This window comes from Watersipora subatra, chromosome 3 (assembly GCF_963576615.1).
Source record: "Watersipora subatra chromosome 3, tzWatSuba1.1, whole genome shotgun sequence".
NCBI classification, from domain to species: domain Eukaryota; kingdom Metazoa; phylum Bryozoa; class Gymnolaemata; order Cheilostomatida; family Watersiporidae; genus Watersipora; species Watersipora subatra.
The window spans coordinates 53328475-53356244 of record NC_088710.1 but is presented as its reverse complement, the minus strand read 5'-3'; the positions used below and the strand labels follow the sequence as shown (position 1 = coordinate 53356244).

The following is a 27770-nucleotide window of genomic DNA, read 5'->3' as shown; positions in this document are numbered from 1 at the left end:
TTTTTATCGGAATGATATCGCAAAAAAATTGATACGACTCATTTGTATATCATGATTGTGATGCAAATGAAGAATTATATGATACTAACTATAACTTTCCAGTTTATTTTGAGTCATGAAACGATGATGAACGTGTGCTCGATGGACATGATGCTGCTGTAAAGATTTTTACAAGTTTAAAAACTTTGAATAGTTGAACAAATTGCCTAGGATTACTGACACATATTGACAAGGATGGCCAGGGTTCAAAGAGAACCATTAATAAACAAATTAGAAACTTCAAAGTGGAAGAAATCAATCAGAGAAGATGCGTCAACCAGCAGGCCAGAAAACCACCAAAAGAAATTAGAGGTGATGACACGTACACAGCTGTGCCAGTCTGACACAACAAAATAACAGGAGTTAGCCATAATTTCCAAACAGTCAATTCCCACAACATATTCAAGACAAGCCTAATCACGTGCCAACCCTTTACAGTCTACAACATAAAGAACAAATTCTCAGCACCTAGACATCTCACAGGTTAACAGAGGCATCTACCAAAGAGAACAACTCTTACGACTCTGCTTCTTTCATCTGGTGAGGCTCTTTTTTATGACTGCAAACACTTTGTTTTTTAACAGTTGAACCTCTTTCTACCTAGACTACCATAGTTCTCTTTGGACTGTCGAGACACAAAGACGAATGAGACTAAGTGAAAGAGCATGGACAATTGTTTGCCTAATGGTAGAATATTCATTGGCTATTTTTAATCTTTTGTCGCTGTTATTGCTTTAGAATTTCGTAAGTTGTGTATTTAAAGTGTCGGGCTTATAGAAATAAAGACGTATTCTTTACTGGTAAATACTGGTATTGCTTATAGTTTAACACTTTCACTAGTACCAGAGCCAGTATTAATCAAATCAACTCACACAACCTAAGCAGAAGCGTACAAACTAAACATAATCGAAAATAGAATAAGATGACAAGCAAACACTGGTGTTTATGTGCCCTTTATGTGGATGTGCAATAATTGTGCATATTTCTTCCAAATCACGCTTAGCAACTTTGCATTAGAAAAATTACCAACATCGTATTTCTGAGTTGATGAAATTGACTATAGAGTTCCTAGCCATCGAACTAAAATTACAAACACGTAATTAGGATCATATCTACATCTACATTGCGCATTACACTGGAACAATAAACACTCAGGAATCCACTAGAAAATGCTAGATTTTCTAACCACGTGATTCGTGCATTAGTTTGAATAACAGTATGCTAGGTAAAGATTTAGACAATTTAGATTTAACGCTAAAGCAAATATTTTACCTACATAACGTTGCGCAGCGAAACAGTGCAATTATAATCTGATTGGATAAATAATTAGCTGCTAGTCCACATGCAAGTTTTGATAGAGAGGGGTAGAGAAATCGTCACGAACTGGAATTGTTTATCTACAATAATGTACGTATTAAATTTTAGAACTTACGCACCAAATAGTGAGTCAGCTGGAGTCAGTATGTTCGGTGAATGAAAATTAGAATTCTTCATACTAAAATACACACATAGAACAGGAGTCGTTTTTATCGATAAAATCATATTATGTACAGTTTTGAAGGCGCTTACAAGTCATCATTAACGCAATCTCTCGGCCGCAAGAAGCTGGTATGGAACTAATCCCTTACACCTAGTCGACGAAATGCTACGTTTATTGCTGTCTCGGACAGGTTCAAACATTTCTTTTAACTCTACATAATATTTTCTTACAAAACTATCAGTACTGTAAAGTGTCTTTTTCAATATTTAATATGTTGAATAATAATAATAATATAATAATATAAATAATATAATAATATGACAATGTATTTGCTAAAACTATGTAGGCCTAAGGTTTTTTTGTACCACACTTCATGAGTTTGTCATCAACATTTGTCATGAAATGACATTTGTCAGAACTACTTCCATACAACATAGTTCTGCTAAACTTGTTTATTATTTTTTATGTGTATGACGTTAAGCCAATTGATATACAGAAAATGTCACTTTTGAGTTTTTGAACTATTTTAAATGGAAGAATATGGCTTCAGCACTTATATCTACCTTGAATGTCTCTACCCTGCCGCAATCAATGTGGGTGAGAATATGACACTTCTGTTCATGATGTTGCTAGTTGAGTATTGATATCTTATTACGGTTTCCAAAATAGTCATTGAGCAAGGTGGTTTCACAGAAATTGCTCTAGGCATGACATTTGCCTTTTGAATGCACATAATGAGTAATTTCCTAAGCTCTTCTCCATTTTTTCAACTTTCACCCACGTTTTCAGATTCTAGAAACAAATCATCAGGGTAGAGGGATGAATCTATTACATACTTATCAATGATCAGAAACAAACACAACAGTGTAGACAAGATAAAATTTGTTCCAGTTCCTAATGAGACATCAGCAACACCAGTAATTTCTACAGATAATCATCAGCATTTACTTTTAATCTTTTAACTGCAGATGGTGAATGATTAACAAATATCCAACAATCGCCTTCAAGCTCTTCCTTTTTTCAGAAATCATACGATTTCAGCATCAGGGATCTTATGAAACATTCTTTGTACTTACCTGCAGTGTTTCTGTCATTTCTTATAGACAGGAATGTGAGCCTAATGACTAGCCAGCTCTAAACTTGGTGGAACAACTTGTTACATGGACTTCATATGTGTATTTTTATCAGCTAGTATTTGCTAAATGGCTTTATCTCTTTTTAAAAGATTATGGTTTAACTGCCAAGTAACATTGGCTTCTCGATGATAGAATTCTAACTGAGAATGCATGCTAATTCTTTTAGTACACTAATCTATACCTTTGTTATATCTGTGTATATAATATATATACTTATATATACGTATATTATATACCTATATATATACCTATATAGAGGTATATAATATATATACCTATATATATATATACCTATATAGAGGTATATAATATATATACCTATATATATCCTGGTATATATATATATACCAGGATATAATAATCTATACCGACTGCGTATAACAAAGGCATCCTAGGCAAGCCATCTTGTAACTAGGTCAAGATACAAACACTTTTGTAATAGAATGAACTTCTAAAGCGTTGCTTAAGTGATTTTAAAAAACTAGATGCAATTGTTACCATCTCACCACCAATAGAATTCAAATGGTATTGAACTGAAACGATTGCAGCTGCAAAAGTACTACTGAGAAGTGTAGGATTTACTCTGCGGTTGCTTTCTTGCGATGCAGTTTTTTTAAATGACTCTATGAGATTAAAAAGAACAATGAAATTTAGTATGGTTTAAATTGTTATAGTTATTGACCATTTATGTGCACAATATAATTTGCTTTTTAGAGTAAAAAAGATGAGTTGCTTGCTGCAGCTCAACAGAATAGATTGGAAAGAGAACTGCATCGACTGAGAGCAAAAAGTGCTGTGATAATTCAAGCTTCCTTTAGAAGCTACTATGTCAGGAAACAGGAGGTGATTGGTTTAAAGTATGATTTCGTATATTTATGGATGATGACGATGTGTAGCGCCCGCTAAAAAATCAAATGATTTTCTTTTATTGAGTTTCATGTTGACAGCAACTTATCTTCTGTGTTGACAATCATCAACAATGTTGTGAGTTAAAAGTATTGGAAGCCAATACCCAGCATTCTAAGTTGAAAGTTTTCACTTGATTTTTTATGCTAGTAAATCATGTAATATGAGTAATTATTATGTTTATTTGCAGTTTGCCCAGCGACGCACAGAGTTTGAAAACATGCTGACCATATTAAAAAAAGGTCCACCAACTTATGGATTAGTTGAGTCTGTGATCAGATCGATAAATTTATTTTTCAAGAGTGAAGTTGATGATATGGCCATGGTAAGTGATGGTATTGCTCTGTTTTATCATGTAAGATAGCAAGATTCTGTGTCACATGCAACTTTACAAGACCATATTTTACTTTGTAGATTTCAGTTTGTTCATTGGCTGTCAAGTACCAATCAGAATTTCAGCAGTTTATGTTTCAAGGTTCAGATTCCAACGACTGGCAGACAAAGAGGTGGTTACAAATAGTTTGTGGGTGTGTATTAACTAGTCACTCTTTTTTAATAACTTATAATATTCCTTGTGTCTATAATTGAAAACACTAAAATGATGATTTTTAAGGCTTGTGTTAGATACCAAGGATAATTTATTCTTAGCCACATATTTGCTGATAATTGCACGGGTTTCAATGAGCTATCTCATTCAGCCTTAGGTGGAGTATGTATAGGTCATTTACAATAATATAATTTTGTTGAACACTCACTTTTAACAACTATAACCATTAGGATATTTTATTCGAAAATCATATTAATAAACTCCGCTTTGTTATTGTTTGTGCGTCCTTAAGTTCATGTAAATACTATGCGATCAATTTTATCCGAACTTCACACTCATATGCTCCGTGCCTTGCGCCAGGTCACTAAAAATATTTGGTTTCAAAACTCTGTATGGTTCCTGAGAACCAGCCATTTAAACACCCACCTACATGCTATCTAATGGAAAATGGAAGAAATCCGGGCATCAACCGGCTTACCGCCAGTTAATAAATTAAATGAATACTTTACCAAGCAACTTCTTATCATGAAGTTCAATATTTTCTCTTCAGAATACTTGAGCAACCTCCTGTTATAACACTCACTGACGAACTGGGTCAGAAGTATTAGATTTATGTATAACTCACGGAGACTAATCTAGTTATGCTACTAAAAGCGACAATAACTAGAAATGTTTAATTAGACTTGAAAACCACATTTTTTGTTTCTAAAAATCATTTGATTATCTGGCAAAAAATATCTGATTCATGCTTTGAACCATAGACTCCTTAAAGAAGTCTTCTTAAAGACCTCTTTAAGGAGTCTATGCTTTGAACAATGACCGCTACAGTCTTGAAAGTAGGTGCAAAGTTCAAGATCAGCATATTAACACAATATCAGTAGTGAAAGTGCTGACTTATTGTACTTGTAAACCCATTCAGAAGAGGATTTAGTGAGTTATTGATTACCCTGAATTATGGTAAACTTGCCACAGCTAGTATAGGACAACTGTTTGTTTTTAATTTCAGTCTCAGAACTGTTTGTTTAGTGTTACATACCTGCTTGAGTCTGATAGATACTTGGTCTATATACAGAGTACTGGAGAGGCTCTCGGGCACAAGAGAGAATATTTCTATGCTTCTACGAGTACTAGAAGTGTACATGGATTCAGAGCTCTACAAGAAGTATCTAGAGGATGGAAGCGAAAGGCTTGCTGGCTTATATCAGCACCTTGTTGCTAACGGTTTGAACTTGTTCTCTACCTTTGCTATCAATTTAATTCTGACTATTCCTTGCTCTTCTTTTTTCTAGAATATCATAGCCGTCGTGTCTGAGGTGTTTGTGAAAACATGGTCAGCATAATTGTCAAATGTTGTAGCGCTGGACACAGTTGCTGTTTGATAGAGCTCACACTAGTAGCTAAGACTCTTGTGTTTATCAGCGTATAAATACCCTTAATGCTGGGATGTTAAATGTGTTTGTAGATATTTGCGGTTTAAAATACTCAAATCGTATCTCCAATCTGCCTGACCATCCATTATATTTCTACTTCCCGAAATCCACAACACCTTATATTAGACACCAGCACCTTTCCAATTTACAGCATAGAACAGCATTATACAAAAAGAGCTTTTTTGTCAATACGCGCAGTTTCTACTAGTTTTTGTTTTTTATTTCATAGTCTAATTTCTTCAAACAGCATTGACCCGTGTAAATGAAGTAAATATCTATCTACCTCTGTACTCCAAGTGTACAGTCGTATCACTACTCATTTACATGTTTATTCATTAGAAACTGCTGCAGACCACCTAGAACATTAAACATGTTCATACACTTGTATTTAATTCTGTGGAGTTGTACAGTGTTTCTTCCTTCATGGTGTGATTGGCTGGTTGAGTACCCCAGCGCTCATCGATTGGCTGGTTGAGTACACCAGTGCTCATTGGTTGGCAGCTGAGTAGAGCAGTGCTTGTTTACTGATTGGTTAACTACAACATTGTGCATTGATTGATGGGTGAATACAGCAGTGATCGTGATTTAATTTTGGTCGCTTCTATGAAAGATACTACAACAAGAGCTTATTAATGATACCGTTTTAGGATATTTTCGCACAATGAGGCTTCTCTGTGATCACCGCATTCCAGACTCACTAGACAAAGGCACTGTAGCTCCAACACCTTTGGCAGCCAGTCTCCTCGCTCTCATTTGTAGACCATTGGCTATTCCGTGTACGACCGAAAATAGGTGAGCATATTTCCGAGTTTTGATCCATTGTATTTAAGTTAGTAATTTATGGAGGTTTAGTTTTATTTACTCTAGAATACTTCTTTCAACTACAAAGTGTATTTTTAATGTGAGCTAATATGAAAGTTTTCTATAGAGCAAGTTTTATCAGTAAGTGATGAGTACATTTTACGAGCGCCAACACTATAAACAGCACAGTTTGTTGCAGTTTGAGGTGCTGTATACTGTTTACTGTCTGAGGATAATATTTTATGTATATATAGATGAGGTTTCATTTAAATGGATTAAGAAAATCTGTTTTATTCCGCCATTGAGGCTTGTGAGATTGGTAAGCAGAATGAAAGGTTAGCCATGTTTAGAGGCGTGTGAACCAGCTAATGTCCAAAGTCTGGGAAGCTGTTCAGGAGTCTGGCCTTCTGCTTAGTTCATGTGACATGGGATATCGTAGACTGACTCCGGTAGGTGATTAGTGCTGTGGCGGTGTTATGCTAAAGAGTTGCTTTCAGGAAAAACAGTTATCGAGTACTATTCCCATTGACTTTTATCTCTTTGCTTGCTTTGGCAACTGTAGAGAGTGAACTTTTCATTTCCCGTTAACCTTATGGATTGTGGTTTGAGTTTTGAATTTGTACTGCCACATTATAATTGACTGATTCAAAGCTGATTGGCTGAAGTTTTTCATTGCTGCTAAAACAGATTGACTGAAAACAGGAAACAGTTTTATTGCAGATAAAACTGTTTGTTATAAAAACCATAAACTAGATCGCTTACGTTGATCTCAAATTGCGCAGAAATGATTGTGCAGATGCAGTTGAATATTCAACGCATTACTCAGCAATGTGTACGGCATTATGTGGCTGAAAAGAGTTATGAAAAGTTGCCAGGGAGTTTCCACAATGTGAAGGACTCTTGCGCAATCTCTGTGACAGCAAAATTTACACCTGATATAGGCTACTGTGTGCTATTTAAGATATAGGCTACTGTGTGCTATTTAAGATATAGGCTACTGTGTGCTATTTAAGATATAGGCTACTGTGTGCTATTTAAGATATAGGCTACTGTGTGCTATTTAAGATATAGGCTACTGTGTGCTATTTAAGATATAGGCTACTGTGTGCTATTTAAGATATAGGCTACTGTGTGCTATTTAAGATATAGGCTACTGTGTGCTATTTAAGATATAGGCTACTGTGTGCTATTTAAGATATAGGCTACTGTGTGCTATTTAAGATATAGGCTACTGTGTGCTATTTAAGATATAGGCTACTGTGTGCTATTTAAGATATAGGCTACTGTGTGCTATTTAAATGTGTAGTTTTTTGTGTGTTTTTGTTGCTATTTTACTAAAACTCATTTTTTGTGTGACATTTTGTGTGTCTGTTATGTACATTCTTCCACGGTGAATTGCACTAGTTAAGTGCTGTATGAATACTCCTACAGGTTACTAAGTTGTATCATTAGTAGTCTGAGCCATTTTCATCTAACTAACAGTATTCGGTGCTCTTGTTTGAGGTCAGCATTTTATATACCTTCCAGGTTGACTATTCTGAGGTACTTCGGTCTGGACTTCATGAGTCGTGACTACACACCTCAGATCAGCTGCTATATAATGCCCTGCATCAGGGCTGCATCTACCATCTCTGTTACTGATATAATTAATGCCTTCACTGATGAGGAGGCTCGTCCTCGTGTGCAGCTCAACGCCACCCTACTTCACTCCCTCATGGGGCTGGTCGGGGACCGAGTTGGTAAGTAATCGACAGCGCGCAGGCAGCTTATCGAACATTTTGTAAAAATGCTTGAGGTTTTAAGGATGTTCACACAGTGTCAAACTGTGAGCAATGTTAAACTCCTGTCATGAATTTTACATCATTCTACTGAAATAAATCTCTTAGGTATAGAACATTCAATAAATAAGATTTGTTCATCCTTTTCAAGAGAAAAATATTTCTGCTTAGATTTCAAACGAAACTATATTTAAGGACCTGACATTAAAAAGGTCTTGTCTGAAATGTTGTGTATCGCGTAATCGCTGTATGATGGATGCTATGGTTTTATATGATACAGTTGTAGTTGAGGTTAAATTGGGTTTTTAATTCGATTCATGTTTGTTGTCAGTGATTCTTGGGGCGTTTTATTTTTTTATGTGTATAATTAATAAACATTAAGACTTTTTCGTTTGCATAATATTTAAGCACATTTTATTAGCATGAAATAAGAAATGATGATTTTGAAGTTAGTAATACAGCGTGGTGTCTACTGGTCATTGGAAGCGCCTTAAACCCTAATTTTAATCCGTATAAAGTTATAGGAAGTTGTCTTCTCAACAGAGCATCCTTATTGTAAAACCAGTGATGGAAAGTTTTCCATTTGACTAATATTCAATCATCGTAGCCAAGGTTCTACGATGACACTGAGTAACACTAATGTGCAGTCACGCTGACTGGTAAAATTATTTACTTGTAAATCTTTTGTCAAGCTTTGTCACCGTTCTGCTTTGTTTATAGAGACATCTTCCTGTTTGTAGGTAAGATGGAGGATCGCGTGCTGTCGCAATACCTTTGCCTTATATCTCGATTGCTGCCGTCTCTCACCGCTGATGCGCCGTTGAGTGATGAAAATGACAGCGTCAATATGGAGTGCGAAGATGATGACTCAGATAACCCTACGAGTTTGTCTCAGTTACGGTCGGATTGTATATATGTCCTCAACACACCTGAGCACGTGAGCAGGTTGTTGAGACTAGCGGGTGCAGATTCTTCAAGTCTCTTGAGGATATGTCAAATTTGTCACACACTTCTCTCTCGTCTTAATCAACGGGTACACTCAAGCAGGTAGCTAGCTGAACATTCGTGTTTGAAGACAAGGTTTACGTATGCATCGTAGGTTGCTGTAGTTTTGTCTAGCTAGTTATAATATGCGACACAATTAGCTAGTTATAATATGCGACACAATTAGCTAGTTATAATATGCGACACAATTAGCTAGTTATAATATGCGACACAATTAGCTAGTTATAATATGCGACACAATTAGCTAGTTATAATATGCGACACAATTAGCTAGTTATAATATGCGACACAATTAGCTAGTTATAATATGCGACACAATTAGCTAGTTATAATATGCGACACAATTAGCTAGTTATAATATGCGACACAATTACTTTTTGAAATCTCTTCAGCCCCAATATTTACTCAATGTTCGGTTTGTGTTTTTCAGGTTAATGTACTCTCTGGCCTTCAACAAAGACTTTATAAGTCGTTTATGGACAGAATGCCATACGGTATCAGAAGTCAATTCTGCTGGGTAACTATATATTACATTTTATCTCAATCATGACTTTTGTGCTTTTGTTTTATTATGTCATTTCTGTGGCTATAAACTGCTCAATCTGCATTGTAGAAACTCCGTCTCGCTGATGCAGGTGCTGTCAAGGGGTCAAGGTGATGCCCTTTATACGAGTGTTCAAGGCAGCATTCATAAACTCATGTCCCTGCTCTCAGCATTCTGCTCTTTATTTTATCATTCTATTCTCACCCTCCATGACGATGACTTTAAGCCTCGAGCGGAACATCTTGATGGTTAGTGCTAGACGTGTGACATTAACATGCGTGCTCTGTGTTTTGGAGTTGTGCCATCATACCATAGAATTGAAAAAATTACTTGTCCGTTGTTCTGCTAGTTGAAGGTGAAAGATTCAACTTCAAGAGACAGACTTTTAAGTATGACTTAAAGGTTTACTTGCAACAAAATTCTTATTACAGTTATTTGGTATCAAAAGGTTCACCATGTCATACTCTGTTGTGTTGTAGGTAGGTACATAATATGCGGAAATGTGATTACAAGCTCTTAAAAGCTCAAAAACGAACAGTTAATCACAGCCATCACGAAACCGCCATAAATTGAAATTAGTTCATTTTTCTGACGTAGTCATTACATTTGGTTATTGTTTTGTCACGTTATGTTCTCACATAAATTGAAAGGCCAATAAAAGTTTCAACATAAAACTTCTTGTAGCACTAATTTATGACAAACACTTCGGGTTTTACCAAAGAGCCTTTACCAAATACAGATGCTCGCCACTTTACAGTTTTGTTTTGGCTTGGTTTAGTCATCTTGCCAAATAGCGCGAACAATTTCTGCAGCATTTTTCAACTATCACAGGTCACTAACAGGCTCCTCATGTTTATCAGAGGATGATATGCACTCCTTCGAGCTAAGGTTAAAAAATTAAACGAGTTTTTACAGTGGGTTTTGAGATATCAGTGCTCAAAATGACAGCATTACAATGATGATGAAATAGACGCATAAGAACAATAGACATGGTTTTATTGAATTCGTGAAGTATATTTGTGAAAATATTTCGACGAATGAGATTGCGTGAAAGTGTAAACAGAAGCCATCTTGTACAACTACGTCCCATTTGAGCCTATTTGGAAAGAGATTCTAATCTACGACGGTCTCGTGATGGCGGTGATTAACTGTTCGTTTTTTAGTTTTCAAGAGTTTGTAATCACATTTCCACATATTTTGTACCTACAACACAGCAGAGTAAGACATAGTAAATCTTTTGATACCAAATAACTGTAATGTGAATTTTGTTGCAAGTCAACCCTTAGCATATTTTTTGATACCAAATACTGTAATGGGTATTTTGTTGCAAGTCAACCTTAAACCATAACTGTCACGAACAACTTTTATCGTATTTACTAGGTAAATCAGACACGCTGATTCCGATTTTGTACTCAAAATAAAGATTGGTCCACTAACTTTCAGAGTAATGAAGGCTTTTTTACAGCATTTTAGTATCGGTCTCGAAAACAACACGATCGGCATAGCAAGCTCCGCCCATAAATACGTGACGTAACCTAGCTTTTTAGGAACAGAAGTTATGTAGGGATGTTTAGACCGATTTAGAATAATAGAGATGGGTATTTTAAAATCCATTAATATCTACATTCCGCCTTAAAAATAATATCAGTTTTTTCTGAAAGGTAGATAAGCTATTTAGCATTGCATATTTAAAAAAGCGCAATAACAACGCTAGCTTGTGATAAAACTGCACTTTTTGAGCTCATTTTTCTCGGCGTTCAGCCCATTTAAACGTCATGTAACAAGCTACGAGCAATTTTAAATAGTTTATATGCCTTTCATAAAAAACTGAAATTATTTTGCAGGCTGGATTTAGATAATAATGGGTTTTAAGACACCCATCTCTATTATTCTAAATCGGACTAAACATTCCTAGCTTCCGTTCCTGAAGAAGCTAGGTTTCGTCACATATTTATGGGCGGAGCTTGTAATGCCGATTGTGTTGTTTTCGAAACGGATATTGAAACGCTTTAAAAAAGCCTAAATGACTATGAAGGTTAGTGGACTAATCTTTATTTTGAGTACAAAATCGGAATCAGCGTGTCTGATTTACCTAAAAAATACGATAAAAGTTGTTCGTGACAGTTATGGTTTAACATGCGTGCTCTGTGTTTTGGAGTTGTGCCATCATACCATAGAATTGAGAAGATTACTTGTCGGTTGTTCTGCTAGTCGAAGGTGAAAGATTCAAACTTATAGACAGACTTTTAAGCGTGATTTAAAGGTTGACTTGCAACAAAATTCACATTACAGTTATTTGGTATCAAAAGATTCACCATGTCTTATTCTGCTGTGTTGTAGCTGCAAAATATGTGGAAATGTGATTAAAGGCTCTTGAAAGCTCAAAAATGAACAGTTAATCGCAGCCATCACGAAAATGCTGTAGTTTGGAATCTCTTTATTTCGAAGGCGTACTCAAACATTGTGGTTATTGTTTTGACACGTGATGTTGTCACGTAAAATTAAAGGCCAATGAAAGGCTCAATATAAAACGTTTCGTAGCAATAGTTTATGACAAACACTTCGGGTTCTACCAGAAATCACTTATCAAATATGGGTGCTCGCTACTTTACAGTTTTGTTTCAGTTGGGTCTAATCATCTAGTCGTAATCTGATCATGTGACCCATACTTTCTGCTAAACAGGTCGAACAATTTCTGCAGCATTTTTCGACTATCACAGGTGACCAACAGGCTCCTCATGTTTATCAGATGATGATATGCACTCCTTCGAGCTATGGTTAGAAAATTAAACAAATTTTTACGGTAGGTTTTGAGGTATCATTGCTCAAAGTGATAGCATTACAATGATAAGGAAATAGACGCGTACGGACAATAGACATGGTTTTATCGAATGCGTGAATTATGTTTGTGAAAATATTTCGACGATTGAGGCTGCATGAAAGTGTAAACAGAAGCCATCTTGTTCAGCTACGTCCCTTTTGAGCCGTTTTGGAAAGAGATTCCAATCTACGGCGTTTTCGTGATGGCTGCGATTACCTGTTCGTTTTTGAGCTTTTAAGAGCTTGTAATCACATTTTCACATACTTTGCACCTACAACTCAGCAGAGTAAGATATGGTGAATCTTTTGATACCAAATGGCTGCAATGTGAATTTTGTTGCAAGTCAACCTTTGAAATAGTTGATTTCCAAATTTCATAGGAATGTTGCCAAGTTTTTTGTTTGATAGAATTACATTTATGAAAATCTGATCTACATCTATGGCAACCTATACCTATGTTTCTTTTGTACAAGGATTTTAAGGTATATGTTGTTTGATGAAAAAATATGCACTGACTTTTATTCTTGTTTCTATTTTCTGTATCACACTCATTTCCTGCTCAAATTTTTAGGGATCTTTCAGTTCATTTATATTAAATTAATAAACCGACCGTGGATATATGGTTCAAGAACAAAGGCTAACCGTAAGCTCTTTTGGTACCCGCACTTTTACTGACCGATTGCTGTGCGCATTCTTTGTTCACATTTATGCTTCGAAACCTCCAACTGAATAAATGCTGTAAGACTAACGTCTTAAACAACAGTAGGAAGGAAGAAGTAATATTCTTTAGATATGTGCTGTGGCTTTCTTCTCATAAACTAATAAATATATTGGTTTATGAAAAGAAATTATAGAGATTTACCAAATATATATTGGTTTACCAATGTATAACCAATATACCTATATATATTGGTTTTTATATAACATAGTCGTGACTTTTTAACGCCTGATGATTGCACAAGTAAGAAACCAATTGTAGTTTGCATCCATTTTCATGAAATATATTTCACTTGTTTCATAACTGGTTCTATATTCAGTATACGTATTGAGATCTCTTTATGGTTTGGACTGCACAAAAACATGAAAAAAATTGTATGTGTGATTGGTAGTATTATAACAATGAAAACTTGAACACATTATGCCTTCAAAGGTCACACTCATTCTTTGCTGCAGTGTCCCATGTCCTTAGTGCACATATTGTGTAGAATTTCAATTCGCACTTCTTCATGTCTCTAGAGCAGTCGAGTCCAATTTGAAGGACGTGTGACAGCATAGAAGTCAATGTACTACAGGGAGACAACTTCGCTTTAATCAAGAGTAATCTTTTGTGACAAAAAAAATCGTTCAGCATGCTTAGCGGTGATGCATATTAATGACAAGTGCAAAGTCTTGTATTAGGTAGTTATTAAAACTTATGGCAGTAGATTATTACCTTGCCGTGTTTTGCTGTCTAAGGCTTTGGAAGAATTGAGATAGTCTATTACTGTATTGCTCATCAAGAGCACAAACCTTCTCACCAATATTTTGGATACGTGTTGCTAGGATTAAAGTCTACGGTGTTTATTAAGACAAGTAACAGGATTGTCCTACAGCAATAGCTAGAAGTTCAGCTAAGCTTAATATTAGTAGAATTCTGGTTTTGTTTTTAACAAACTTGTGTAAGCATTAGAAACACAACACATGGAAACTATTCATTTTTAGCTACACTAAAAATATGCAAACAATCTAACCTTTCCATTTTTCGCTCTATTCGCTCGTATGAAGTATTTTATATTCAGAAACGGAAATCTAATCATCAGTGAATTGATCAGTAATAATTTCCTAAATTCAAACATAAAGAAGTTTTTACTGTATAAAGTTGATGAACCTCTCGTATCACACCTCCAATTGCATTGGCAGCATAAACAACCTCAGCCTTGCAGAAATACAATTCTCTAGCTGCCTTGTTTGGGTGAACATCTGCGTTTTGAACTTTGCAGCTCAACCTAGTTCCAGTCCATTCAGTAGACAAGAGCTTGTACAGATGGTCGCCATGCTTCGGGATGCGTGCCTCGGTGTTGTCTACCTCGCCATTCCAGACAGCAAGCCTGTTTTCGATGAAAGGAGGCAGTTTTTGGAGAATCTTGGCATAAAAACAAACTCGGCTAAACGTATAACAAAAGAAAGCTACTTGAGGCAAAGATCTGAATGGGTGTATCTTTTTACAGTAAGTCTGGCAGCATTTTATGTTGGTTGGTTGTGAGAGATTACAGCAAGTCTGGCAGCATTGTAAGTTGTTTGGATGCAAGGGGGTTAGGCTCTTGCTGACACTTTGTAGATACAAATAAGTGTTCTAGACTATGTTAGCAGCGTTAGCAGGTTAACCTACAGATTACTAGGTCTTGCATGAATGTTCAATCTTCCAATATTTTTTAGCTGAAATACTTCTCATATGTGAGTCCTAAGTTTTTCTAATGGACTTCTTTGAGAATATATTTAATGTTTTTGAATTTTGCGTTGCTGGAGTGAATCAACTACATTATGAAACCAAATCCTTGTCTGTCTTTTGTGTTTGTGGTTTGGCAACTTAGCATTCTCTAGTCTCTGAAAATACAAGTTATTCGAGAAATTTTATGTATCCTTAACCAGCAATGTATGGAGATGGTTTTGAAATAAATCATATCTATGTAGCTGAAATGATACAGAGTGTTTGCTTCAATTAAAAAAAACTGCATGGGACTTTTTTTATAAAAACTTTGCGGGTATTTTTTGTGTATTTACACTTTTATATATTTAGCATTGTCCTATTTTTCCTTTTCAAATGTGAATAGTTTGTTTATTGAGAGAAACCTAGTGGTCTAGAATACCTGGCCTGCAAACAACAGGTTTAGGTTCAATTCCCAAAGAGGTCACTGGTGATAACAGGAATGGCATAAAACATTACCTTTGCTCTTCGCAACTAGGCGTGTCTCCAGTTGTCAAGGTTTCCTTGCCGCGGGCTCAGGCGTGTTCAGCCAAGATCACAGAGCCAATGTTTGTGCACCAGTGCTCTCAAAACCATGCATGGCCTCTGCTTAGAGTAAGCTAATCAGGCATCATACTTGATCTTTGAAGGATTGCGTGCACACACACACGTTGTATTTAATGAATATTAAGTGCATCATCCCTTTTCAGGGTAAATTGTAATTCATCCATTTCGGGACATTCATTTTTTTAAGGTTGAACAGTGAATGTCATTGGCAGCCATTATCTGAATTTATGATGAGAAAATATTAAAAGAATATATTTTAATCAGCTGTTGAGTTTAAATTGAAAGAAATGGAACAAACATAAAGCTATCTGAATCCTTTTACATCTGCATAGTAAGCCATTGCTTAGGTTAGTGCTCATCACTAACACAGTCAAGTCGTCAGGTTGGTGGGAGCCTTTTTGTAGAACCATGTGTCATTTACCTATTACCCTATAGTATCTCCGTATATTGTAAAACCCATGTATAGTTTGTATGTTTTATTTGGAAAAGAGTGTTTTACTGCGCTTCGGCTAAGTATTTACTTGATGTGAATGTACAATAATGTACAAATGTGTAGAACACAGTTGTACAAATTTGTGCAGATTTTAGGATTTACTGATGGTACTAGACAAATAATTATCCTGTAATATTTCTCATGATGTCAGGCTATGCTCTATTCTTATAAAGTAGGATAACCACACCATAGCAACATTTGGTTAGCTGCCACAAATAGGTATTTCTATAAGAAAAGTTGGTTTCAGAAAACACCTGTGAATTAAACAGATCTGTGACTAAGATGGCTGCTTTCTTCCTGTGAATGAAGTTAGGTACTGCCTCTTATTGTCACGCAGAAATGACACAATGTCAGCTTTTTTTAACAAAACAAGCTATTTATTACAACATCTTGCTTAAGTGTAAAAACTGTCAAATGTTTCCTGCTCACAGCTAAAGACTTGCCCATCACCAGCAATATCTCTTGATCTAGTATTGTCATGTCTCTATTGTGACGAATAAGCTTGTGCTTTAGGTGATGGCTAGGCTTACCAAACACCTTTACATCAGAGATACACGCACCAACTTTTGTCCTTCCAATCATTGGCTTTCTAACCAAGTGAGAGTGCATTCCAATGACTTGCGTGTCCTCTATCAGAATCACATAGACGTGTTTGACAATCGACCTTTGAGCACTCATCTGGATAGTCGAGGTTAGTATGACCCTTTACCTAACCGCGACTTGCTTCTATTGTAATTTTTCCTTTTGTGGAAAATTTTGTGGTGTGATTAAAATGAATGTACCCAAAGATCAAATAGCTTTATAACTACATGTAACTCTGGGATTTAAATCTGTTTGTAGGAGTTACACATTCTATTGAAGAACTTAATGGGTTACTTTTAAGTAGAGGCTGAGTATGATGCATTCAGCAGATTTTATCGCAACTTTCAAATAGATATTCAAGTTCGATATATAAATATTCTAAAATTAGGTCACTGCAAATATCGCATGCACAATTGGATGAGTTGAAAAATAAAAATCTCCTGTCATTGGACATACAATAATAGAAAAACGAAACTCTGTTCCGGAGTTGCTTTCTCTTCACAGAAAGGACAACAAGTTAAAATAACATACTGCTCAATACAATCTATGATGTTTGTTATAAAAAATTCCACATTCTTTGAAAAAACAGCAAACTGTTGAATATTAAAATTAACGATTAAAAACATTTTACACTATCCTTAGTATGCAAAGCTCTTTAAATTGGAGATCAGAGGTACACCCTGTGTGGAAGACTTTTGGTGGCACCATTTAATAATTTTGCTCATCATTTTGTAAACCAGTGATCTAAAATGGCCGCAAGTTAGACTGTAGGTTTGCTATATTTCAAAGAATGCATTTATGGTTAATTTAAAATAATTTCAAGTTTTTTGTTTGCTTTACACTCGCCTAATAAGGCTGACTTTATCATATGTTATAAGCATCGCCTCTATTTCTAGATAGAACCCAGTATAATTTGCGTACTTCAGAAATGTTCTTTATTTGCACTTTTCAAACTGTCATACATTCCCTGACTCTTCTGACACACAGCTTTGCTGTTAGCTCACATAGCGACGCTAGACCCACAGCTCTGACCTATAGGCTACATAGGGCACCCGTTAGACTTCAAAACCTGCTAGACCTTCACTTTTTTTGTTGGTGTCTAGTACAGCCCAGTCTCACCTATAAACCCACTTGCTGAACCTTTTAGTCGGTTGCGTAGTGTGTCTGTTATATCACACCTGAGTCCTTGACCTTCAGACCACATCAGGCATCCATTACGTTACAGCATGTTACTGGATTATATTCTTGCCAGCTGGACAGTTATGGCCACGCAGTGTATTTAGACCGCACATCTCAACCAGCGGTCCTTATAACTTGACTACGGCATCACCTGTCTTTCTAGCAGGGAGTTCTCATGATTTCCTGGTATTTCCTAATGTTCTTGCCTTTTCTTCCTCAGCTCTTGTAGTATCATTCATCAATGTTGTTCACTCGTTGACACTTATCATCTGTATCTTGGTTTTAGATGAAGAGACCGAAGTGAATTTATCAGTAACAGACAGCAGGAGACTCGTTGTCCTAACGGAGCTGCCATTTGTTGTGCCTTTTGAAGAGAGAGTGCAGGTACATGTGTGTTACTTGACCTGAGATGTCAATTTGTTTTCTAGTAAGACGGCTGATCTATAGTCATTTACATCTGATCTATAGTCCTCTACATCTGATCTATAGTCATCTACATCTGATCTATAGTCCTCTACATCTGATCTGTAGTCCTATACAGCTGATCTATAGTCTTTTACATCTAATCTATAGTCCTCTACATCTAATCTATAGTCCTCTACATCTAATCTATAGTCTTCTACATCTGATCTACAGTCCTCTTCATCTAATCTATAATCCTTTACATCTGCTCTATAGTCCTCTACGTCTGATCTATAGTCCTCTACATCTAATCTATAGTCTTCTACATCTAATCTATAGTCCTCTACATCTGGTCTATAGTCTTTTATATCTGATAAGACTGATTTATAAGACCCACACACATACGTCTTTACAAATGTCAAATGCATACGGTGCTCCATATTTAACTCTTTGCAAGTGATGCTTGGCACAGTGTTTACTTAGGACCAAGAGCCGGGTAGTGTGGCTTTAACAGGTTTCATACAAAGCGTTTCTGATTAGTGAGTAATTAATTAATTAGCCTATCATCTTAACAATAATTAACAATCATCCGCCTGCGTCGAGGCTGTATAACATACATTTATAGCTCACCCTGAGCTTAGTTTTCTTTGCAAAAACTTTATAAGGTGGCTTGGAATAAGATTCATTCTACGGAATGGCCACATGCCACCCTTATCATTTTTGACTCGGACATATTTTAACAGAAGTGACAAGGTTTGTAATACATGTAGGTTGTCACACAAATATTGACTGAAGATTCTCTGCAAATAAACACCAATATTAAAAAAGTTATAATTACATCCATGCAAATTGAATTGCCATTTACAAATTACATTTCGAATGAATGGCTAATGGAGAGAAATAAAGGCCTGCAGTCAATCCTCAACATACAAAGTTAATTTGTTTTATTCTTGTTTTTAATGTGGAAGACATCTTATGTGGGAGTAAATATTATTACAAGAAATACAAGGCATATTGATTAAATTAATTCAGAGATAAATGGTGATAAATGTTTCCCAAACAATTATATAAAATTGTTTAAAAGCCTAAATTATATGTATGCCAAACTAAATTAATAATGTCATAATTGGTAAAATGGGTTATTGTGATTATTTCACATCAAAGACATGCAAACGGAACGGAAGTGTAGGCTTGTAGGTTTGGATGAAGAGTGAATGATAAAAGTACATGCATAGCTTACTCGTACTTACACTAGATATAGTTTAACTTTATTGGTAAGTTTTTTTATTATTCTCATGTTTGAGATACATGTACATTTGATGTATATCAAATGTACATGTAGATAGTAGTCATGTAAGGGCAGCTTATGTGATGACATTGTGTTTAACACTTCTGTATAGATTCTGAGATACCTTTTTGAAAATTACCACCTGTTTATATGGTAAAACTGATTCATTTAGTTTTCAGGCTAAACACTAGCATACCAAATATACCAAATGTTCAGTTCTTCTCATTTGTGTGAAGGGTTTATGACGTGTCGGGACATTTGACTCCACCTGAGATTTATCAGAATGGTTTGTGAAAATTCAAGTTGCACTTGGTTTACATTTTGGTCTACTTCTATACTACTATTCTGTATACCGTAAGTCCTCATGCTCAACGACAAGCCGCGCGGCTTGTCGTTGAGCATGAGAACTTACGGTATGTGTCTACTTCAATGTCTTGCAGATTTTCTGGTGGAACTAGCCGAATAAATAATCACTTTCGACATGAGTATATGAGCTCAGAAAACATACCGTAAAACCTCTATTTAAATTCCATGGTGTTCTACTTTTCAACCCTCCCCTTTAGTGTTGTTTAATTAGAGGTGGCATTCAAATAAAGGGTGGCGCTGTATTTTTCAACCAGCTTGTCAGATTTTTGGAAAAATAAATTTAATTCTTATACAGGCAAAGCGATGCTAATGTCACCTGTATTTTTTACTTTTCTTCGAATCAACATTAATATTGACGGCCTCAGCATTTTTTCTAAACCGCTCTTTGTCGAAGTAGTAAACTGAGTTAAACAAGGAACTACTTTGATTATAACATATTAGTGTGATGCTGTTATTAAGTGTTTCGATGGTGACGCTTTCAAAGTTTTAAAGAAAATTTGTGAAGCTCTCGAGTTAGAAAACGTATGTAACGTGTTTTAAATTTTAAAGATGTTTTTAACGCTTTAAAATTATAATACGCTATAATAATGGCTACTATTACATCGTACACTGTTCCTGAAGAGTAATTTCATCATTCATCAAAAGCTTTAAAGTTTTCCGGTAAGATTATAAACCACATTATGGACGAATCTGAAGACAATGGATCAGATTTGGACCTTAGTGACTTCGAGTCAGAGTGTAGTTCTGATGATTGTGACATCTGATCTTCTCAGATACATTGTCAATAAAACCATGGCAACCTCTACAGCAACAAGGAAAAAATTAGTTGTAATCAATGTAACCGAGTAACTATTAGTACTATTTTGGGACCCTTTTCATTTTGGAACCCTTTTCTTCTCATCACTTTCTATTATGGGTATTCATATCATGGGTTATACGGCAGCATTTTTGCATTTTCGTGTCTACTAGACCATGCTCATTTAGCCTCTACACACAGTACAGAAAATGGAGCTGCATGGCAGTTCGACTGCTTATCTATTACTGCTTTGATCATTTGTCTGTCACGTCTAGACCCTGTCTAGACTGATGAAACGACTGGGTCTAGAAAATGACATAAACCCATAAGTTGTGCAGTTTGAAAGCGCAGACACCAGATCAAATTTGGTAAAACGGCTTCCAACTGTTGTCCTGGTGGGCAAAGGATTGGCCATGCACAACTGGTATGATGTACGATTAGGAAATCTCGAAATCAATTAATCTTTACCACCATTTGTTGCTAGACGGCTTGCACGATGACCGTAGCGACTTATTTAATGTAAAGCCTGGAGCCGTTATCGAGCCTCTGTAGCTCAGTGGCAGAGCGCTGGTCTTGTAAACCAGCGGTCCTGGGTTCAATCCCCAGCGGAGGCTTTTTGCATAGACATTCGAAGCTCAGGTTTGTGTTTTTTTTTCGATCATCCTCGCAATGTGCTACAGCTATAAGCTAATTCTGATTTCGATGTGTATATTGTACAGATATTTCACAACTTGCTGGCAGCAGACCGAGTCAACTTTCAAACTGGTTTTGATGGGTTTGACCCGATGGGCCATGCAGCTATAAAGATAAATATTCGGCGAGACTTTATTTATGAAGATGCCTTTGAAAAGCTATCACCTGAGAATGGTTAGTCATGCTATTAAAGTAGTAGCGCTTATTCTCTGTTTATGTATGTCTTATCTTATGTATGTCACAGTACCCATTACATGCATAATGTGGTTATGATTATCTATGATTATTAGTGTTGTGTTTTTAATTTCTTTGTTATTTTTGTCAATGTTATATTTTGTCAAGGTACTATAAATTTTTATTTGGCTCTAAATGATCTCTAGAGCATGGCTGAATAAAGTAATATCATCAAACTATGTACATCGATCCCTCGCTAAATCGCGCTTCATCTTTCGCTGATTTGTTTTTATAGCGCATTGTGCTATGAATCCTGATTGGCTCAGGGGCTTTACTGTTGTCTAGAAGTCAAGTATTGATGCCGTACTGTACCTTTTTTCACTTGTCAACAGTTTTCGTTGATGTACGTTCCGTCAAATTGTCAAAAATTCCACAATGTCCAAGAAACGTTTTGCACCGACAAAAGGGCCTCCGGATGCGCTAAAGAGGCTGAGGAAGATGCTAACTATTGCAGGAAAAGTTACACTTTTGGACCCGCTAAAGGAAGGTAAAAGCTATGCGGCTATAGGACCTCGTTACAGAATAAATTAATCTTTGGTTCGTTCCATAAAGGAGATAAATAATATAAGGACGTCATCAGCGGTATTAATTACCAATATATGTATTAAAATTATTGCTTTTTAAACAAATTTTGGGCCTTAAAACGGGTTTTGGTTTCATTCTATAGTACGGTATTGCATTCTATAGTACGGTATTGCATTCTATAGTACGGTATTGCACTCTATAGTACGGTATTGCATTCTATAGTACGGTATTGCATTCTATAGTACGGTATTGCATTCTATAGTACGGTATTGCATTCTATAGTACGGTATTGCATTCTATAGTACGGTATTGCATTCTATAGTACGGTATTGCATTCTATAGTACGTTATTGCATTCTATAGTACGGTATTGCATTCTATAGTACGGTATTGCATTCTATAGTACGGTATTGCATTCTATAGTACGGTATTGCATTCTATAGTACGGTATTGCATTCTATAGTACGGTATTGCATTCTATAGTACAGTAAAATAATCAAAAAAAATAAAGCTGACTACTTCACGGATTTCACTTATCACAGGTTATTTATGGAACGCAACTCCCGCGATAAACGAGAGATTGTTGTAATTGACAAATGCACCAACTGGGCAAATGAGTCTATAACGGTATTAAAGGACCTTATAACAATTGAGTAATATTATATGCAGAATTATAATGGAGGTTTAACAGTTGATTTTTGCAGTATTTAAGCCACAACTCGTTCATGTTTTGAGAAGGTAAATCTAAATTTGTCTCTCTTGAAGTACCCTTTTGTGAGTCTACAGTTAATGCTGCCCACTACTCACCACTCTTGAGATATAGTACTTCACATGTATTATTGTTTTAAAAACTTGTTCTGTCATGGTTACGGATTAATTAAAGAATTTCGATCCGTTTGGTACCAAATTTGATGTTGAAAGGCTCTTTCAGCCATCCTATTTTTTGTAGCACTGCTACCCTATTGGCTGCAGGTGCCTTCATTGTAGTTCAAATGAGCCTACATAGCTACAAGCTACATAGCTACAAGCTACATAGCTTGAAATATCAGACTGGTTTAAGTTTTTTGACGATTTTTCAGTCTTTTTAAGGTTAACTGACAGCACGAAATATTATTGGATTAACAATAGTAGAGAACATTACAAATTAGGGTTTGAATAATATTGGCATTGTTTAATTGTCGGCATTGACATCATAATTGATGTCTCTGTTGTGCCAACAAAATCACCTCCTTATGCCACACCTTCGAGCTTGCATCGCAATTGTTTTTGTCTTCGAAACAGTTTTTTTTCTAACAAAATCATTGCTGAAAACAAAAATAACATGATTATATTGTTATAAATTAACGTAATTATACAATGCTGTCAAGTAATGTGTCAAGTATGTGTGTGTTAATTTTGCCATAGTAGCATAGCGCGCTATGTAACTATAGCAACAGTGCGTAAGAGATCTGTATTATTTAACAATATGCTAATAAATAAATTCTGCTTGTTGAGGACCTTCATTTATGATGCTGTTAGCAGTTTTTATGAATGCATCAAGAACAGATAAACCTTGCGACTTTACGATTTATTTTACACAGATTTTACAAGATGATTGTTCCTGATTGAAATAAAGCTTTTGTTGCTTGAGATATTTTTTGCAAAGTGTGATACAAAATTTTGCACAATGTGAAATGGTTCCTATTACGCTTCCTTCATTTTCGATTCATATAATTTCTGCAGTTGAAACTCGAATGAGGGATATTTTTAGCTTCATTCAAGCTAATGAAAGATTTGTTAGTATCTGAGGATGGTTCAAAAGAAGCTTGCTTACTCGCATACCCGATTTTTTGTTGCGCAGTTTAATCTCACGGTTGGTGTATGTTCCTGTAGAAGAGAGTTTGAAGCCCAAGGTCAAGGTGCAAATGTTAAACGCGTCTGGGTTGGATGAACCTGGAATAGATGGAGGCGGAATATTTCGTGAATTTCTCTCAGAGCTACTGAAAACAGGATTTGATCCAAACAGGGGGTTGTTCAAGCTGACAGCATCCAATGACAAACTGCTGTATCCTAACCCCGAGGCACCGGCTGTTATGGAGAACTCTGAAAAGCATTTCTTTTTTCTCGGTCGAGTACTCGGAAAGGTATCTATTATCAGTGTAATTTGTGTTCGAATTTGAGCCAGTATTTGTTGTATTTTATGTGTCAATCAGTGGTGGTTTTTTTTGCTTGTTTCTTTTTATATTTATAACTAATTTAAAGCAGTTTGCTCCTACTAGCTTTGACGCTATCATGTATCCAGGAGATTTCAAACATTTTTCACGACTAAACTCAAATAGTTTTGCACAGTTCTCCGGTACACGTCGCCAGTGTTTGTAGTGACAATGATTCTGGAATTTTATGAAAAACTCAAACTCTTTCTCAAACCAGGCTCATTCTCATCATTGATATTTTCATTGACCTTAGGCGACCTTGCTGCAGTATTTTAATATAATTTTTTTTATTTTAGGCATTGTATGAGAACATGCTGGTTGAGCTACCTTTTGCTGGCTTCTTTCTTACCAAAATACTCGGCAAGGCAGATAGTGATTTTCATCAACTTTCTTCCCTCGACCCTACACTGTACAGGTAGGCTGGTGGCCTCTTCTTCCTTTTCTCGACACCTCGCAGTTAAACTGGTGGCTCCTCTCCTTTGACCCTACACAAGTAAACTAGTAGCCCCCTCCCTTGACTCTACACCAGTAGACTGGTGTCCCTTCCCTCGGCCACACACAGGTGGGCTGGTGTCTTTTGCCTCGGCCACACACAGGTGGGCTGGCGGCACCTCCATTGAGCCCACTCAGGTGGGCTAGTGTCCCTTCTCTCGGCCACACTCAAGTAGGCTGGTGTCCCTTCCCTCGGCTACACACAGGTGGGCTGGTGTCCCTTCCCTTGGCTACACACAGATGGGCTGGTGGCACTTCCTTCAAGTCCCTCTACAGATAGGATCTGATCGTCCCTTCTCTGAGTCTCACCGTCTACATATATGCTGGCGACCATCAAAAACACTGTTTTGATTGTTTAAGTTCTTTTTAGCAAAATTTGTGATTATTACATGACATATTCGTAATATGGTGGAAAGTAATATTACTTAGGGAGCCATTATGGAAGGTAAAGGGATTGTAATCTCCTGACACCTTCAGCTAATAACACCTGTAGCAACAGTCATTATAGGTTTTATGTGTCACTGTAGGAACCTTCTGTTTGTGAAGAATTATTCTGGAGATGTGACAGAGCTTGGTTTAGACTTTAGCGTTGTGAATGAGGTGCTAGGGATGACCTCCCATGTAGAGCTCAAACCTGGTGGTGAACACATCGTAGTGAATAATAGCAACCGTATTGAGTATGTACACCTAATGGCCGATTATAAACTAAACAAACAGGTAAATGATATATATATACTTTTTAATTTAATTTCTATTATATTAAATCTGCATTAATACTACATGAAATCTATTATTATCTGGTATCAACTACAAAAAGCAAATTGTTTCAGTTTTTGCATTAAAAATTTCAACTCGTTATATGTTCTCGAAGTTATCCTTATTCATTTCGTGTATAAGATTAGATGTAATGTGTCAGCGCTTGGTTATTCACAGATCCGGCAGCAGTGCCAGTCATTCACGCAAGGTCTTGAGAATGTGCTTAAACTCGATTGGCTCCGCATGTTCAATCATCATGAACTCCATATACTCATTTCCGGTGCAACTTCTCCTATAGATGTCAGTGATCTGAAAGCTCATACACTTTACTCTGGTAAGTTAGTGTATTCTGTCTGTCAGCGAGCCAGAGCATACTAAGGTACAAAAGAATTAGGAGAATGGTTGATTTTATTTTTCATATGTATAAAAGGTAGACCTTACCCTTAACAGGCACCTTGACTGCACCAACAAGTACCTTGCATGTACAGACTTCTACCTGACATGTACCTTAGCTATACCAACATGCACCGTGGCTGTACTAACATGTATCTTGGCTTTACCAGCATGTAGCTTGACTGTACTGACAGAAACTGTCTGTACTGACGTGTACCTCGGCTGCACCAGCATGTAAATTGGCTGTACCGTCAATTGCCTTGATTTTAGCATTGACAGCGGCTATGACATCACATAGCTAGGCTATCACATAGCCGCTGTGTGATCTGCAAAATTATTACAATGTATTCTTATTACTTTTATTATCGTACTCCGCAAACTGGAATAATAACAGTAGTAGTTACCAAAAATATTATAGTATATGCTTTCTTGTCTCCATCTTGCCATTCATCTTCTAGGCTCGTACACTGCTGAAAGCCCAGCTATTGAGACATTTTGGAAAGTAGTCTACAGTTTCACAGCGTCGCAACGAAGTGCCTTGTTGAAGTTTGTTACCAGTTGTTCCCGTCCTCCTCTTCTTGGCTTCAAGGTATAGTGCCGTAGCATACACCGTGATATTTCATCGTGTGTAATAATTATGTGCACAGTTATTCTTACATATTCCTAACGCTCATAGCGTGATTCCGAACAGACGTATGGTATGGGAGAATGTATGGACATACAGACAGACACGGCACTTATTATAGCAAAAATTGGTAAATTGTTGTGTCATACAACTACAGCCTATTTATGTACGCTGGAGCTGTGACAAGTCATGACTATTGATTATCATAGTGTTAGATTTTAGATACACTTTTCATTTCGATGCTTATGATTTGTTGCATAAAGCGCTTGATAACGACTGACACTTAGTGAAGTTTTTTAGTTGCTTTTAATTTAAAAGAATTTTACAAAGCCAGTCACTCAAAATTAGTAAATTTAAAATGTCAAATACGTACCAAGTCTATAGTCTTCGTATAATGACCTAACTTTTTCTCACTCTGTTTCTCCTAGAATCTTTATCCGGCATTCTGCATTCACCACGGAGGTAACGAAGACCGGCTGCCTACCGCTAGCACCTGCATGAACTTTCTTAAGCTGCCTGAATATCCGGATGAGGCTACCATGAAATCAAAACTCTTGTACGCTATCGAGTCTGGAGCTGGATTTGAGCTAAGCTAGACTTTAACAAGAGCGCTCAGCTAAGAGCGCACACTAGTCACAGTGCTGTGTTGTCAGTCCTCAAATATAAGATTCTATTATAAGCATAGATGAAGCGATGTGGTGAAAAATTATTTTTGTCTGAAGGGCATGTGGGCTTTTCTAAACAACTTAATTGTAAAGGTTAAACATTTTATGCTCATGTATTTATTTTACTCCTTCCTCAGACTTGATGTGTTTTACAGAGTTGCTTTGAAAGCCATTGGTGGTTTAAATACCGGTCCACTTTTCTATGCTGGTGGCCTATTTATTTATTGATACCCATTAGTTTACGAATATCTGATCTTTGGACTACATGTATATAAATAACATTATCTCTATAAAGAACTGATGAAATGCATTAGATATAAACACATATCTATGCCTTTTGACCATAAGACATGAGCTAGTAACTCCTCGATGACCAAGACTTGTGCTGGTAAAATGAGTAATACGTCATTCCTTTTGGATAGTCAGCAGAATTAACTCTTAAGGATCAACATACTTCTATCATATGAAGTTTACGTTGTGCTATATGAGGCTGTCTTTCGGTGGTCTAACATGAATTTTATATCTATCATGGCTGCAAAACCTAACCTGGTATTCGAGTTTTAACACTGATAAAACTTTGTCTTAGAAGAAAAG

General features: G+C 36.3%; 1 protein-coding gene and 1 non-coding gene across 2 annotated transcripts; both read left to right on the top strand.

Annotated features, from left to right (window-relative positions):
• The first annotated feature begins 1495 nt into the window (after nt 1–1495).
• On the top strand, nt 1496–27488 carry LOC137389770 (ubiquitin-protein ligase E3C-like). The gene is made up of 20 exons (XM_068075864.1): nt 1496–1647; nt 3370–3498; nt 3752–3886; nt 3976–4088; nt 5181–5329; nt 6186–6330; nt 7867–8078; nt 8858–9164; nt 9553–9639; nt 9736–9914; nt 14466–14692; nt 16503–16680; nt 18037–18134; nt 21322–21469; nt 23926–24176; nt 24542–24660; nt 25265–25454; nt 25671–25827; nt 26345–26475; nt 26940–27488. Exons 1-20 carry the CDS (start codon nt 1585–1587, stop codon nt 27105–27107), a joined length of 3186 nt encoding a protein of 1061 aa, XP_067931965.1. The 5' UTR covers nt 1496–1584; the 3' UTR covers nt 27108–27488.
• Nucleotides 21145–21216, top strand: Trnat-ugu (transfer RNA threonine (anticodon UGU)). The gene has a single exon. It is a non-coding gene; the product is annotated as a tRNA-Thr (tRNA).
• Nucleotides 27489–27770: the final 282 nt, after the last annotated feature.

Coding starts and splice junctions, on each gene's coding strand:
- LOC137389770 (XM_068075864.1), top strand. CDS start 1,585: ATGTACAGTTTTGAAGGCGCTTACAAGTCATCATTAACGCAATCTCTC. Junction 3,499..3,751: donor ACTATGTCAGGAAACAGGAG/GTGATTGGTTTA, acceptor GTTTATTTGCAG/TTTGCCCAGCGACGCACAGA. Junction 25,455..25,670: donor ATTATAAACTAAACAAACAG/GTAAATGATATA, acceptor GGTTATTCACAG/ATCCGGCAGCAGTGCCAGTC.